At 38.5% G+C, this 15,026-nt stretch overlaps 1 protein-coding gene across 2 annotated transcripts in view; it reads right to left on the reverse strand.

Moving 5' to 3' along the window:
- Positions 1-270: 270 nt before the first annotated feature.
- Positions 271-15,026, reverse strand: part of tmem9b (TMEM9 domain family, member B) — a 29,803-nt gene continuing 15,047 nt past the window's right edge. For both annotated transcript variants that reach the window (XM_059975858.1, XM_059975857.1), the window contains exon 5: positions 271-921. In XM_059975858.1, coding sequence (XP_059831841.1) covers positions 766-921 — 156 coding nt within the window. In that variant the 3' untranslated portion in view covers positions 271-765. The remainder of the gene's footprint in view (positions 922-15,026) is intronic.

Raw genomic sequence — 15,026 nt, forward strand, 5'->3', positions numbered from 1 at the left:
TCAAAAGGTGTATCATTAGCCCAACATAACATTTAAATAATTATTTCTGCAACATATGGGTAGGCAACAATACACAAACCATTTTTAATCAGTGTTGATTTTTTTTCTATACTTCATCAGATTGGTTGTAAATAACTGCTCAGCCAGAACATATACTAGTTTAATACTGGATCAATTACCTTCACAATTGTGTTTATAGTTGTCATCTTTAAGTTTCATTAACTCATTAAAAATTCAGTTTAAAAATAAAAATGAAAATTAAGTGTTGGGTGTCAACAAATATCTTAGGCACTTCCTTTATGACAGGGAGTGCTTAGACTTTTACAAAGAAATTATTTTGTTTTACAGGCATCCTGTAATCATTATTAAGGTTGCTAATTTTATAGCAGATCAATATCCTATGTACAGTAACTTCCAAAATTTTTTGTAACTGAACCACATAATTAAAGCATTGAAAATATTAATTTTAGCTACATTTTTATAATTAGTTTATAATTAATGTTAACGACATTATCTTGTACAACTTGTTCCACAACTATACCATAAATTTATTGATGGGCAAAAGTTAGGGTAAACTCTCCAAACGCAAATGAAAATCCCAATTGCAAGGTATTATCAAACACAAGTATGATTATTACACATGTACCAAATAATTTACATCAACGTATCAAAGCTAAAGTAATTCTCTCAGCAGGTGAAATCTTGAAGAGATCTGATCTGTAGGTCCACTGAGTTTTCCTGCAAAATCTTTAAAAGGCAGTGTTTTTAGCTGAGAACAACATGACGATCGAAAACAGACTTCCTCTGTTCTTGAACCTGTCTCTTCCAGCGCTGTTGTGCATGTTCAACTTTATTCAAAACATTGCTACGTGACCGAGAACGGGACAGCACATCGTGGGCATTGGCAAATGGCTGTGTATCCTGAAAGGAAGCAAGTGCAATTTAGACAAAAACTGATGTACAAAAATGTAACTGAAAATAATATTTTTGGCATGCAATTGGTAATAGCATTAACCTTTCATCAACAGACACTGGAAATTCTACAGAACTACCAAAAAAGTGACAACCTGTACCATGTGTGAAACAAATGGGTTTCACAGTGCAAATATATACTGTGGAAAATTACCAGCCTTTCATTTTATAGGAATATACTGAAGCCAGTGGGTTTAAAAGGAGCATGAGAAATGGGGCTCTAGTGAGTTTAAAGAGAGTGTAAGAAACAAGACATCAGTGAGACAAATACTGAACCATCAGAATTTCTAAATAATCTGATGGTGGATGTGTTGTCTTTATGGCAGTTATTTAGTTTATAATATTTTTGCTTAGTAATTCATTTGTTAGTATTTTCTAGTTAGAATTAGAAGTGTTTAAAGTATATTCATTGCCTGTAAAATATATCGGCATGTGATGATGTCACATCCGGTTTCGCCGCGTCTTGTGGGAAAATACCGGTTTGAGATCAACGCGAGGGTGGGGGCTCACCACGAGGCAGACCCGAGCAGAAGTTGTTTTGCAAGCATTAGAAATCACAGTGAGAGCAATGCTGTAAGTTAATAGATAATCGATATATTGAACTAAGATGTTAACGCCGATCCTGTTAAAAGTAACGACGGTCGATAATGTTTATGTTTTTGTTAGTTAAAGAGTTGCGGATAGTTTGCATTGAAGTGTATTTAAAGTAGTCAATGGCATAGGTTAACTATGCCTGTATACTGCACCTTAATGTAATGTAGTTATAGTCACTTTTACAAGTATTTACAATGGAACTGTGATGTTAAGAAAGAAACAAATACTGTATCAATCTTGTATTGTTTTATCAACAGTTTTCACCATATGTTAATGTGAAGAGTGAACAGTAAATGGTTAATCTTACTGCGACCTGGTTCTCATTGACTGTGGTTTATCTCAGCATTTAATTCGGCGTTCCAGTTACACCCGAACGAGAGCGCTACAGTGAAAAAGCGGCATTATCAGGTGTTTCAAGTGCTGCAATGTCATCTCGATCCAGCATCAAGTCGATGCCGCCCAGCGACAAGGGCAGTAGAGCGACATCAAGTAAGTCCACCCATGCAAGGGCCAAGGCAGAAGCCGCCAGGGTGCGACTGCGCTACGCCAGACAAGAAACAGATTTGAAAATGGAACAGGCTGCCAGAGAAGTCAGAATCCAGAAGGAAAAGGCTGCCAGAGAAATGGAAGTGGCCGCCAGAGAAGCCGAAATCCAGAAGGAAAAGGCCGCCAGAGAAATGGAAGTGGCCCCCAGAGAAGCCGAAACCCTGTTGGAAATGGCAAGGATATCGACAAAGTTGCAAGTGCTGCAGCTAGAAAGAGAAGAAGAAGCTGCCAAGGCGGAAGCAGAGTACATAGAAGAAGCTGAAGAAATGCATGATCTGGCCGAAGTAAGATCTACTTCAGAAAGGACCAGATTGGAACGCACAAGCGACTATATCCGATCTCAAACAGACAGGCAGGCTCGTCCTTCCTCTCCATACGTATTCGATAACATCCCATGCCATGAGGAACCTCAGGGAGGTCCGATTGCATCACATCCATATGAGGAAGACAACTTACCCTCGCAACTCCGTGATGAAGTCGAGAATGAAAGAACCGACAACGCTCCTTCACCCCCACAACAGGACAGCGGGGAGGGAGAGGCTCACTCCGGGACAACAGTTGTCAGCACGAACTGTACAGAAGTTTGCGGTCAAGCTCAGTCAAGCCGTTCTTGTTCCAAGATCTACCTCACTAAGGTGTACCCTAGAGGAGCCAAAGACAAGGCCATCAAAGCCTATGTGATTCTGGATGTTCAGAGCAATCGCTCACTAGTCAGTCCAGAGTTCTTTAAATTGTTCAACATTGAGAGTGAGACGTTCCCATACTACCTCAGAACTTGCTCAGGCAACATGGAAACCCAAGGAAGGAAGGCAGAAGGCGTCCAGATCGAGTCCCTGGATGGTAAAGTCGTCATCTGTCTCCCTCCGCTCTTAGAGCGCAATGAAATCATGAATAACCGCACTGAGATCCCGACACCAAGTGCGGTGCTACACCAGCCACATCTCCACCACATCGCCAAACACATCCCAGAACTGGACCCAAAAGCAGAAATACTCCTGCTATTAGGGAGAGACGTTCTCCGGGTGCACAAGGTTAGGCAGCAGGTCAATGGACCACACGACGCCCCCTTTGCGCAACGCCTGGATCTAGGCTGGGTGGTGATAGGAGGGATGTGCCCTGGCAATGTACACAAACCGACGGTTAACACACTCAAGACCAATGTGCTAGAGAGTGGCCGCCATTCAATTTTTCAACCCTGCACAAGTGTCCCGTGCATTAAGGAAGCACAACAAGACATTAACAAGCGTAAAGTAACTGACGAGACGCAGGGTCAGTTTTCGTTCAAACCGAGCATGGTAATAAACTTGCTCAATCAGCTCAAGACGCCATTTCCTTAAAAACAAAGGACACCAAGGTCTTCAGAGATGAAGCAAAGAATGGGGTCGCCCCATTGCCTTTCAGAGAACCACGCCAGCGCTCACCAAATAACAAAGAGCAGGCAGTCAAGTGGTTCACGTCCTTACAAAAAACCCGGAAAAGGAAACCTGAGATGCAGCAACACACCCGATTGACCCACGAGGTACTGTGCACCCTAATGGCAGAGGTCACAGCCATTATAAACGCACGACCACTCCTACCTGTGTCTTCTGACCCAGAAAACCCCTTCATACTTTCGCCATCAACGCTCCTTACGCAGAAGGCAGGAGCTCCCCCTCCACCAGGAGACTTCTCAGACAAGGATTTGTACACAAAGCAATGGAGACAAGTCCAAGCTCTGGCAAATCGATTCTGGTCTCGCTGGAGACTGCTCAGGGACAAGCAAATCGCCCACAACAGCTGGTCAATGGCCAGAATCACTGCTACATTCCCTAGTGGGGATGGACATGTCAGGAAGATCAAGTTGAAGACTACCGACCAAGGCGATGTGAAAATTTACCAAAGGCCAGTTACAGAAGTTATTCTACTTCTACCTAATGACTGATTAGAGAATAAGTTTTGTATTCTGTTCATTGTGACCTTACGAAGGTCAGGCGGGGAGTGTGTTGTCTTTATGGCAGTTATTTAGTTTATAATATTTTCGCTTAGTAATTCATTTGTTAGTATTTTCTAGTTAGAATTAGAAGTGTTTAAAGTATATTCATTGCCTGTAAAATATATCGGCATGCGATGATGTCACATCCGGTTTCTTGTGGGAAAATACCGGTTTGAGATCAACACGAGGGTGGGGGCTCACCACGAGGCAGACCCGAGCAGAAGTTGTTTTGCAAGCATTAGAAATCATAGTGAGAGCAACGCTGTAAGTTAATAGATAATCGATATATTGAACTAAGATGTTAACGCCGATCCTGTTAAAAGTAACGACGGTCGATAATGTTTATGTTTTCGTTAGTTAAAGAGTTGCGGATAGTTTGCATTGAAGTGTATTTAAAGTAGTCAATGGCGTAGGTTAACTCTGCCTGTATACTGCACCTTAATGTAATGTAGTTATAGTCACTTTTACAGGTATTTACAATGGAAATGTGATGTTAAGAAAGGAACAAATACTGTATCAATCTTGTATTGTTTTATCAACAGTTTTCACCATATGTTAATGTGAAGAGTGAACAGTAAATGGTTAATCTTACTGCGACCTGGTTCTCATAGACTGTGGTTTATCTCGGCGTTTAATTCGGCATTCCAGTTACACCCGAACGAGAGCGCTACAGTGGAATATCAGAGATTTATTATATTTGCAATCCACGATATTCTGTATTTGCTAATCATTTTCTGATTTGTTTGAAAGTATCTTATGCCTCCTCCTTTCCTATTTTTGGATGATCTTTATTAGTGATATTGGTGTATTTTTATCTCTCACAGTATAGTATTTAGCGTAATGCTTCACAGTGCCAGGTTTAATACCACCGCTGTCTGTAAGGAGTTTGTATGTTCTTCTTATGACTGCATAGCTTTCCACCAAGTGCTCTGGTTTGTCCCACATTCCAAAGATGTAGGGGTTAGTAGGTTATTTTGTCACATGGGTGTTATTGGGTGCCGCAGGCTTATTGGGCTGTAAGGGCTTGTTACCAGCTGGTCTCTAAATAATCAATCAATAAATAAATGGAAACTGGACATGCTAGAATTACTCAACAGGTCAGATATCACCTGTCAAGAAAAACAGCTGGGTTAATGTTTCAGGTCAATGATCTTTCATTATTTTGTCTCTCATCTCTATCTAAGTGCATTCTGTTTTTATTTTATCAATATCTGGCCCAATTTTTCTATTGCCATTTGATAATTCTAGCAAGTACATTTACTCCAGCTCTCCTATTATCCTACTAGGTTTTGAAATTGTAATTCAAAACCTCACTGTTGCTGATCCACTCTTCAACCTAATTGTCCCATTTGGACTTGAGAGTTGAAGACATAAACCAACCACACCACTTTTAGAATTGAATATCAGAGTGAATTATAAATTTAATGGAAAATCAATTCTAATTACAGTGATGTAGTTAGTAATACCTCAAATCTCAAACTTTCCAGTTTAGAACACAATTGAGTATAATTATGGTAGCAAAATGGATCACCATACACGAATTATCACAGCATTAAATGACCAATGACCAAAAAGTCAAAAATATTAGATCTGAAACCATTAAAGGACAGAAAATTATGTCTTCAAGCTGACGCAGATCTATAAAACAGAACCATAATCATTTTCCAACTAGATAATAAATATTATTTGGAGAGAATGTCCACAAAGTCTCAATTAACAGTGACTTTTACACCATCAGATACATGAATCCCTTTGACTCAAAAGGAATAAAAAAAAACAAATTATCCAAATAAAAGATCTCGTACTGCAGCTAGTGTTCTGAAGATGTACTTACTTCTCATGGTTTAATAAATAAATGAGTTCAATAAAATCATCAAATTATACTTTTGCAATTATAACCAGCCTTTGTTAATTGATTTATGTATTATTCCACACAATGTCTGTATAATAATTTCATACATTTGTCATAAGAGAATGATAATCCTGATTTATGGTTTTTGTGAAGAGCTGTATAAGGAATTCTCTGACAGTAACATATTGTGAAAGCAAAACTGAATTTCAGTTAGAATTCCTGATGCCATCTATTGAATCAAAGGTGGATCTTTATAATCAGCTCCCACAACCCATCGCAAGCAAATAAAAACACATCTTAATTATTATTTGATTGCTAGAGCTGCAATGGTATCATTAAATCCTTCTATATTGGACATCTGTTGCTCTATTTATTAATCCAGCAATCAACCATTACAAGCATGTCTTTCCTATAAGTCACAGAGCATGCAGAATTGGTACACACGAGACCAAAGACTACAAACAGACCCATGTTACGTTGATACTAAGCAGAATAGGTGAAGTGCACAATGTTAAATAATAAACAGAGTTGCTGGACAGACAGTGAATTGGAAAAAAAGCGACCCCTAAACATTCTGTTGAAAATGCAAAACAGTACTGAAGAATACAGCTGTATTTTTAACCGACAAATGCTCTAATTACTCACATTAATCTTCATTCTTAGACGAACACCTGCAAGTCTGCATTGGTTTTCTCAGTAAATAAAATGTAAACCAGATAAATTCTACAAACACAAATAAAAGTGAAGAACTTTCTCCAGAACATAACGTTCCAATGCCTCCAAAGTTCTATTAGCCTGCAGTTCTGGGACAAGGGCCTTTTGCATCTGAGCCAAGATGCTTGGAAATGGCTTGGGGCAGCAGAGGTTCTGTTGGACGGTTGAGTTTCCACAGTAAAACTGTCAAGATGCGGTGAAATTTGCTTTTACAATTCAAATGCTTGTTGGCACTTCATAAGAACACTGAGGCAACACGTTTTACCTGTTTTGCTTGTGAATTTGCTATTTGCAAATGTCAATAACTACTTCAGTGACAAGTAAATTCACCCAAGGTCACAATCCTCTCAAACAGAAGCTGTCCATGATTTACATTTAAAGCATGATTACCTGTCCATTACCCAAAACCTCTAGAAGATTTAAAAATAGCAAAGTAACATTATTTACCTCATAATATATTCCACTAGTAATCAGACATAAAACAAGCAAAGTTAAACAGGTCAAAATTCTAACCATGGTTCTGAAAGAATTCAGCAATGTAGAACAATTTTGCAATTAAGAGTTTCCCTTTTTAAAAAAATAAGAGAGCAAGGTCAATTCCTTGGGCTTTCAAAGCATATTCTGAATAGACCCTGGGGCAATACTATAGAAATAGAATACCAGAGACATCAATCAACAAAAATGACCACCGACATTTTAGAGCAGAGGGGTTATATCACAAGGATCAAGAAATCTCTAAAGTTGATTCTTGTCCTAAATTTGGCAAGGATAGCAGTACATAAGGCCTCAGAACGCAAAATTTGGAGTTCAGGTTTAAATGTTTCCTGTTCTAATCGCTATCCAACACTCTGCTATCATAGAGTGCATGTTTAATTAATTGAACTCATCCTACCAATATGTAATCTGATTTAAGGGAATAAGTAACATTTCTTATTTGATACTTTTTCACTGGGATAATAAAACTGATGCCTCAAAAAAAATCAGAGTACATCACTTTATATGAAAGCAAACCAGAACATAAATAAAAATCACTTCTAGAAGAACTAAGAATCACTCAAAACTATCAATATCAGTAAACCTGTGAGGAGACAGAAAAGGTAATGGCCCAGATTTTGTTGAGAGGCTCGTCATCTACTCTCAAATTTGGTAAATACAATTATCTTGCACTTCACTCATAGGAACGTGTGAGCTGAAAGTTTCTTGGACTCACTTGACATAGCCCTTGTGGAATGTACTTTTAGGTAATGGGGTAAGTCTAGAGGTATTCCATATATGGTTATATAGTATTCATTAAACTGATGAGAAAACCTGTTAAGCAGTAAAACCACTCCCCTAGTTTTGTCATTTATCAAAAATTGTCAAATTCTTTCAACAGTTCTCAATTATCCAGCCATTCAAAAAATTTAAAAACTACAATAAAGAATTAATTTAAAAAAAACAAAAAAGCACAAAAAAATAAAGACAAGCTTTATTTTTACTCCATTTTCTTCATAGTCGTACAAAAATCATTCAACTGAGAGGCTCTAAGAGACTACTAGACAGGAATATGGAGGAATTTAAGGTATGGGGTTATATGGGAGGCAGGGTTTAAGGGTCAGCACAACATTGTGGGCCAAAGGGCCTGTACTGTGCTGTACTATTCTATGTTCTATGCTCATGAATTCTGTGCTAGTTCTAATCAGTGTGAAAGCTAGGGAATTCCAGCAAGTTTGTTCTCTGACTTAGATCGCACCTGGAGTCAAGTATCTCAGCAGGTTCAGGACTCTGCATTCCAATGTACATATTGGATGAAAACGTCAGTGGCTGATGAGTAAGTCTGCAGGTGATACAAACATTCAGGGAATTGTGAATAGTGAGGAAAGTTACAACAGGATTTAGTGCAACTGGAAAATTGGGCTGAGAAATGATAGATGGGAGTATAATCCAGACAATTGTAAGGTGCCTCATCAATGGAAGACAAGACAGAAAGAAAGAGCAAATGGCAGGACCCTTTGGAGCAGTGGTGCAAGTGGCAGCACATGAATAGGCCGGTAACGCATATGACATGCTTGCCTCCATTGGTTAGGGCATTGAATATAAAAGCCGGGAAGTTATGTGGCAGCTATACAAACCTTTGGTTAAGCAGTATTTAGAGCAGGGGTTTCCAACCTTTTTTATGCAATGGCCCAACACTGTTAAGCAAGGGGTCCATGGACCCCAGGTTGGGAAGCCCTGATTTAGAGTATTGTATCCAATTCTGGACACCTCGCTATAAGAAGGATATGGTGGCATTAGAAATGATGTAGAAAAGATTCATCAGGATGTTCCCTGATTTAGAGGTGCATTAGATAAGGAGAGGTTGGATAAACTTGGATTGTCTTCTCTAGGGTGTCAGAGCCTGAGGGCTGACCTCTTATGAGAGGCATAGATGGGGTAAATAGATAGTCTCCCCCCCCCCCCAGGTTGAAATGTCAAATACTAGGACATAGGTTTAAGTTTTAATACACACAAAGTAGTAGTAGATGCCTGGACTGCCCTGCCAGGAACAACAACAGAAGCAAACATGATAATGATGTTTAATCACCATTTAGACAGGCACAAGAACAGAGGAAGAAAAGAAGGATACATGCCATGTTCAGGCAGCAGAGCTTTGTTTAATTGGCATCAAGGTCAGCGCAGGTGAGCTGAAGGACCTCATCTTTTATTGTACTTTTCTTTGTTTTATATATCCAAATGCCAAGCATTTGTCAGCAGTTTGCTAGAGGACTGTAAATAAAACCCCACCAATCGTCTCTTCTTTTACATAATCGGTTGAATTTTTCCTTCGTTTCAGATTTACAGTAATTATGGGATAATACTTTCTAATCCACTTCCCATATAAATTCTTTTTATAAGTGCACAAACCCTGGAATGATGCAAGGGCAGTTTCTTTAAACTACATGCCATCATCATCCCAATGAAAATGGTCACAATTGAACTCTACTTTGTAATTTCAAAGTAAAGCAGAATGAAGGTTCCTTAATGTTGTCATAGCCAGGGAAGGTAGTGGGGATATGCTCTCACTACCTATTAAATGCTTTCAATGGTGTGCATCTCAGTCTATATGGCAGGTCATCTAGACATAGAAAACTTTAATCTCAAACCTCCTCTGCTTTGTGACTATATCCACTCATGAGGAAAATGTCTGCAGTAAACCTGGAGGGAAAATCTGGAGCTTAAATACCTACGTTGAGTTCAACACTGACTGCCAACTCCTGCAACACCAATAGTGCCAAACTGCATTGGTCTCTGCTGTTCCTTTGGATTCACCAGCTGCATGGAGAGGGGTAGCCTGATGCATGGGCAACAGCTTGCTCTCCATACTGTACTACAACAAAGACACAATATCCAAAGTCGAGCCCAACCAATAAAGGGCTTCACATTAAGTAAAATTTCAAATACAGAGATCAAAAGGTGATTTTGTGATCCCAGTACTTTAAGTGCAATGAAATATCCTATGTTTACACAGTATTGGTCAGAAAATAATTTCTCACAAACTTATCTATTCCCAGCCTTGAACTTTCATGATAATTGAATCTGGCTTGAGTTTTCAGAATGACACTCTTTTCAAGTGCAGAATTAAATGAAAGACAAAAGAGTTCTATCCAAAATTAATTGTGAACTTTCTACACAATTAATTGTGATCTTCCTGCACAAAGACTAGCAGCCTTTATTCAGCACTTTACATTTTTCATCAACCATGTATCATGACCAGTCTCAGTAGCTGAGTTAGTGTTACTAGTATGGCCACCTTTGATTGTCTCCTGCAGCTTCACTTCAATACAGCATTTGCAGTATGGTATCATTTGGATTTTTTGTGTTATGAAAACATTGCTTTGCAGCAGATGTCTTATACTATACACACAGGTGGATAAAGTGGTGGTCAGTAACCAAAGATGATACCTCTGTGCTGTACAAAACAAATGGAAAGTTCAATGCCGAATAGAAAATAGAACATATTTATACATTAAAAGCAATAAATAGCATAAATATTTTCAAAGTACTGTATTGTAACCCTGTGCACCTGTTTAGTAGAGTTGCAGTGTTATTCCTGAATAATCGGCGTTTCCTCATATGACTTGAATAATTGCAATATATTTTCTCCTTTTATTACCACCTCGTAAAGAGAATGATTTTTATTAACACATTGCCCTACAGTGTTAAATAATGATTGCTGTCAAAACACTTAAGCATGAAGGGTATCTCTTGTGAGCCAAATCCTGCAGGGGTAACTGCATGCAATATCTGCTGACCTGGTCCAGACTGGATAACTACAGGTTTTGAAGCACACCACCATGACCCTGGCCTCTGAAAATCAGGGGTCATAATTAAAACAACAGTTTCCACATTTTGCAGAATGCAGATTCATGCTAAGCACTTGGGAAAATTAAGTTACCAAGTCCTAGCCAACAGTAAGTATCTAAAAAAACTTAATTGATTAACAGAAATTAAATTTGGTTAGATTAAGTTTTACAACCATGCAACCTGACAATTGTAATCAAGATTGATACGAATTTGGCCAATTTTGTTTGCCACAAAAACTCCAAGAGAAATTGTGCTATAGTATGAGTGAGAAAGTCAAAGTAAAAAAAAAGTAAAAGCTCATGAGATCCAAGAGAGTGGGACAAACTGAACCCAGAACTGATTCAGCTGCAAGAAAAAACTGTTAATAGTAAATGGGCATTTCTGTGACTGGAAGGGTGTAATGAGGTATACACCATAGGCATCAGCTTTATGTAATATATTAATGATCTTGACCTAGAGTTTGAATGCAAGATAGGAGTCTTTTCTTGCTACTGTGTATGAAAACCTGAGATTGCAGGATGGTCTGCAGATCAACTGGGTACAACAAATAGCAAATGGATTTAATCTGGAGAAATGTAAAGAATACCTTCAAGGAGGTTACAGAAGCATGGTAATTTACAATAAACAGTAGAACATTCAGTGATATTAGGGAATAAGGGAATCTTGAAGACCATGTCCTGAAAGATCGTATAAAAATTAACAAGGTGTTTAAATTGGTAAATGTGATGTTTTCCTTTAGTATCTGAAATGAAGAGAAGAGTACTATGATTGTACACACCACCAGATATGCTACAATTTGAGTAATGCATACAGTTCTGATCATCACATCACAGAAAAATATACCAGAGAGGTCACTAAGGAGATCTAATAAGATTGGAAAACAGCACTGAAAACAGTGCTATTTATAACAAAAAAAAAATTGGCTTAAGAATTTAAGAGGTCAAGGGAAGACAATACAAGTGTATAAATTTATGAGGAAGACAGATGGTGTAAAAGGAAAGAACTATTTCCCTTAGGGCAAAGATTAAAGGCTATTGTTAGAAGGATTAGAGCAAAGCAGGTGAGGTATTTTACTCAGAGGGTGGTAGGAGTCTAAAACTCTGCTTCAGAGTGGTAGAGGCAGAACCCTCATCAAGTTCAGAAAATACTTCAAAAAATCACTTCAAGGGTTATGGACTTTATGCTGAAGGCATGATTAGGTTGAGTAGCAGTTTTGCCAATTGGCAGAAACACATCAGGCCAAATTACGTATTCCTGTCTTGTACAATTCTTCCCTTTGTTACAAGTTTTGGGTTAATATTTTCCAGCAAAATTGATCTATCAACATTTCTCATTGTATTTCAATTGTGAACACACAATTGCAGGTTTATGCCCTAGGTGGTGCAAGGAATGATCTTTGGAATTGTAAATAGCCTGGATTTTCCACACATCAGTATACTACCCGCTTTCTAACTTAGGAGGATCTCTGGACAGAGCCCTCCACTCAGAAGCTGGTTCATGACTAATAAGCAAGGTTCTTACAGCCCATCTCCTGGCTTACCAGCTGAAAAGAGGGTTTCAGAAAGTTGAGTGTTTGTAAATATCTCTGATTGACTGAGTAATTTTTAAAGTGGCTGAGCACTATCATACCTAGTATTAAGCAGTGACCTCTTGATGAGCCACCAGGCAACTCCCATTCATCGTTTAGCAGGTCTCCAGTTTTCACATCCACTCATTGAATCACAGTAGTGGTCACTCACCAAGATACAGTATCTGACCTTCCCCTCTGCTGATGTGCAATAAACACAGAGGCAGTGCACTGACCCACTGAAGAGAGGGGGTAGTTGCACAGTATATCCACACCCTTGGCTTAAGCCAATCTGATTTACTGAACTTCAGTAAAAGGTCAAGGACAGATAAGTGATTTACTAATTTATAATTAACTTTATCAAAGTACATTTATTATCAAGATTGTATAAATTATACAAGCTTGAGATTCATCTAACTTACATACAGAATACTCCGGCTAAAACGGTGGTACAGTCCGACATCTGTGATAAAGATATCTGATTCTATCACTCTTTTAGGCAGTGTATTCTGGACCTCCTGTCACCCTCTAGATAAAAAAAATCCTTTAACCATTTCAAGTTATTCTCATACAGGTATGCCACCATCACTGATTCCATCACTAATTTTAATATGACAGACCACAGCAATTGCACTCTGAATTTTCAAAGCTTATTCTATTTACGTCCTGATGTTCTGGAATTTTGAACCACTAGAACAAGTTGTTTCCATTAGAAAGTGGAACAGGTTAAAAACAACTTTTGTTAGAAATGGCAGAGAGAAAACAAATCCCGTTCCCTGTTCTGACAGAGGTTCAAACTAAAACACTTTGTTCATTTTTCCATAGATACCATCTAACCTCCTAAGTGTTTCTAGCATTTTCTGTATTTATTTCAGATTTCCAGCATCTGTAAAATTTTGATCTTTAGTTTGTTTCCATTGTTTTGTACACCTCTGTCACCCAACAAACCCAAAGGAAAGGCACATTCAGTTAGAGTGTGGATTCCTACAGCAGCCCTCGAACTATTTCCAAAGATTAAACAGACACAAAAAGTACTATGAAGTCATATCATTCCATCTTACAGCAATGAGGTTCCAAAACAATAATCAACAGTACCGAAAATTGTACTTGTTGCTTCCACATTACTGTGATAAACCTATCACACAACTTGCATGTCTACTATTCTCTACACACTGCCCTCCTCCATGACTTTAGTATGTTGGAGAGTACCAAAGCATCTGAGGGAACTCAGAGTCTCTGGGAGAATGTGGAAGCTCACACATATAGCACCTCAGTTTAGGAATGAACCTGGTGACACAAGACACAAGCTGTAATAAATGAATACATAAGTTTTAATGTAATATTGCAAGTATCACTACTCTGTTTCATTGATTGGAAGGAGACAGCAGCAGGGATGACTGCAGAGTGGCAATAGCTGGGGTTTCTGGCAGCAATTCAGAAGGTACAGGATAGATACATCCCAAAGAAATACCCTAAAAGCAGGATGATGCAGCCATGACTGACAACAGAAGTCAAAGGCAACATAAAAGCAAAAGAGAAGGCTTATAATACAGCAAAATTTAGTGGATAGTTAGAGGATCGGGAAAAGTTTAAAAATCCACAGAAGACAACTAAAAATTCAAGGGGAGCAGGGGAAAGACAAAATAGAGGATATCAAAGGTTTTTTCAGACACATAAAGAATAAAAGAGAGGCAAGAGTAGATACTGGTCCACTGGAAAGGTAGTAATGGGGACAAACTTAGTAAGCATTTTGCATCAGTCCACAATGTGGAAGACACTAGCAGTATGCTGGAGGTTCAACAGCCTTGATGGTAATCATTAGCATTCACTTACTCCAACAAAAGTCATTTATGAACTTGCGTGCACCAGCTGTGGGTCCAGTACTTGAGCGACGGACTGTAACTACAATCAAGCAGCTAAACATTGTCTCACTGGGATTACTCAGAACTCTGACATTAAACCAGGTCAGACCCATCAAGACCTTTATGGAACCTAATTCAGACAGTGAAGTCAAGCCACTGAATTCAAATACACACAGTGCAGATACCTATTCCAGGTACCGATCCAATTTCTGCTCAATTAATCGTGAAATCATAACTATGCCACTTTCTCAGTCTATCATCATAACTTTTATCTTAGCCTTATACATAAACAATGACTGAAATGTCAGAGCACTCCAAAAATTCACAACAGTGAAGAAAGTGCATCTCACATCAGTCCTGAGATTTTGGTTTCTAGCTACAGAATCTCACTGGGAAAACTCTCTTGTGACCTGTCCTACAGTGACCTCAGAATTCTATTAAAGTATTCTAGTTTCCTGCTTCTAAACTCCAGAGAAGTGCAAGTCTTCTTCATTTGAACCTTTATCATTTCAGCTCTTTATCCTTCATATAATAGTAATGAACTTTCATTGCACTGTTGGTCCAGGCAAATACATTTTCTTTGATACTGAAATTAAAGTCAGTCTGTCCATATATTTTTACAAG

The sequence above is a fragment of the Hypanus sabinus genome, chromosome 7 (assembly GCF_030144855.1).
Source record: "Hypanus sabinus isolate sHypSab1 chromosome 7, sHypSab1.hap1, whole genome shotgun sequence".
Lineage (NCBI taxonomy): Eukaryota > Metazoa > Chordata > Chondrichthyes > Myliobatiformes > Dasyatidae > Hypanus > Hypanus sabinus.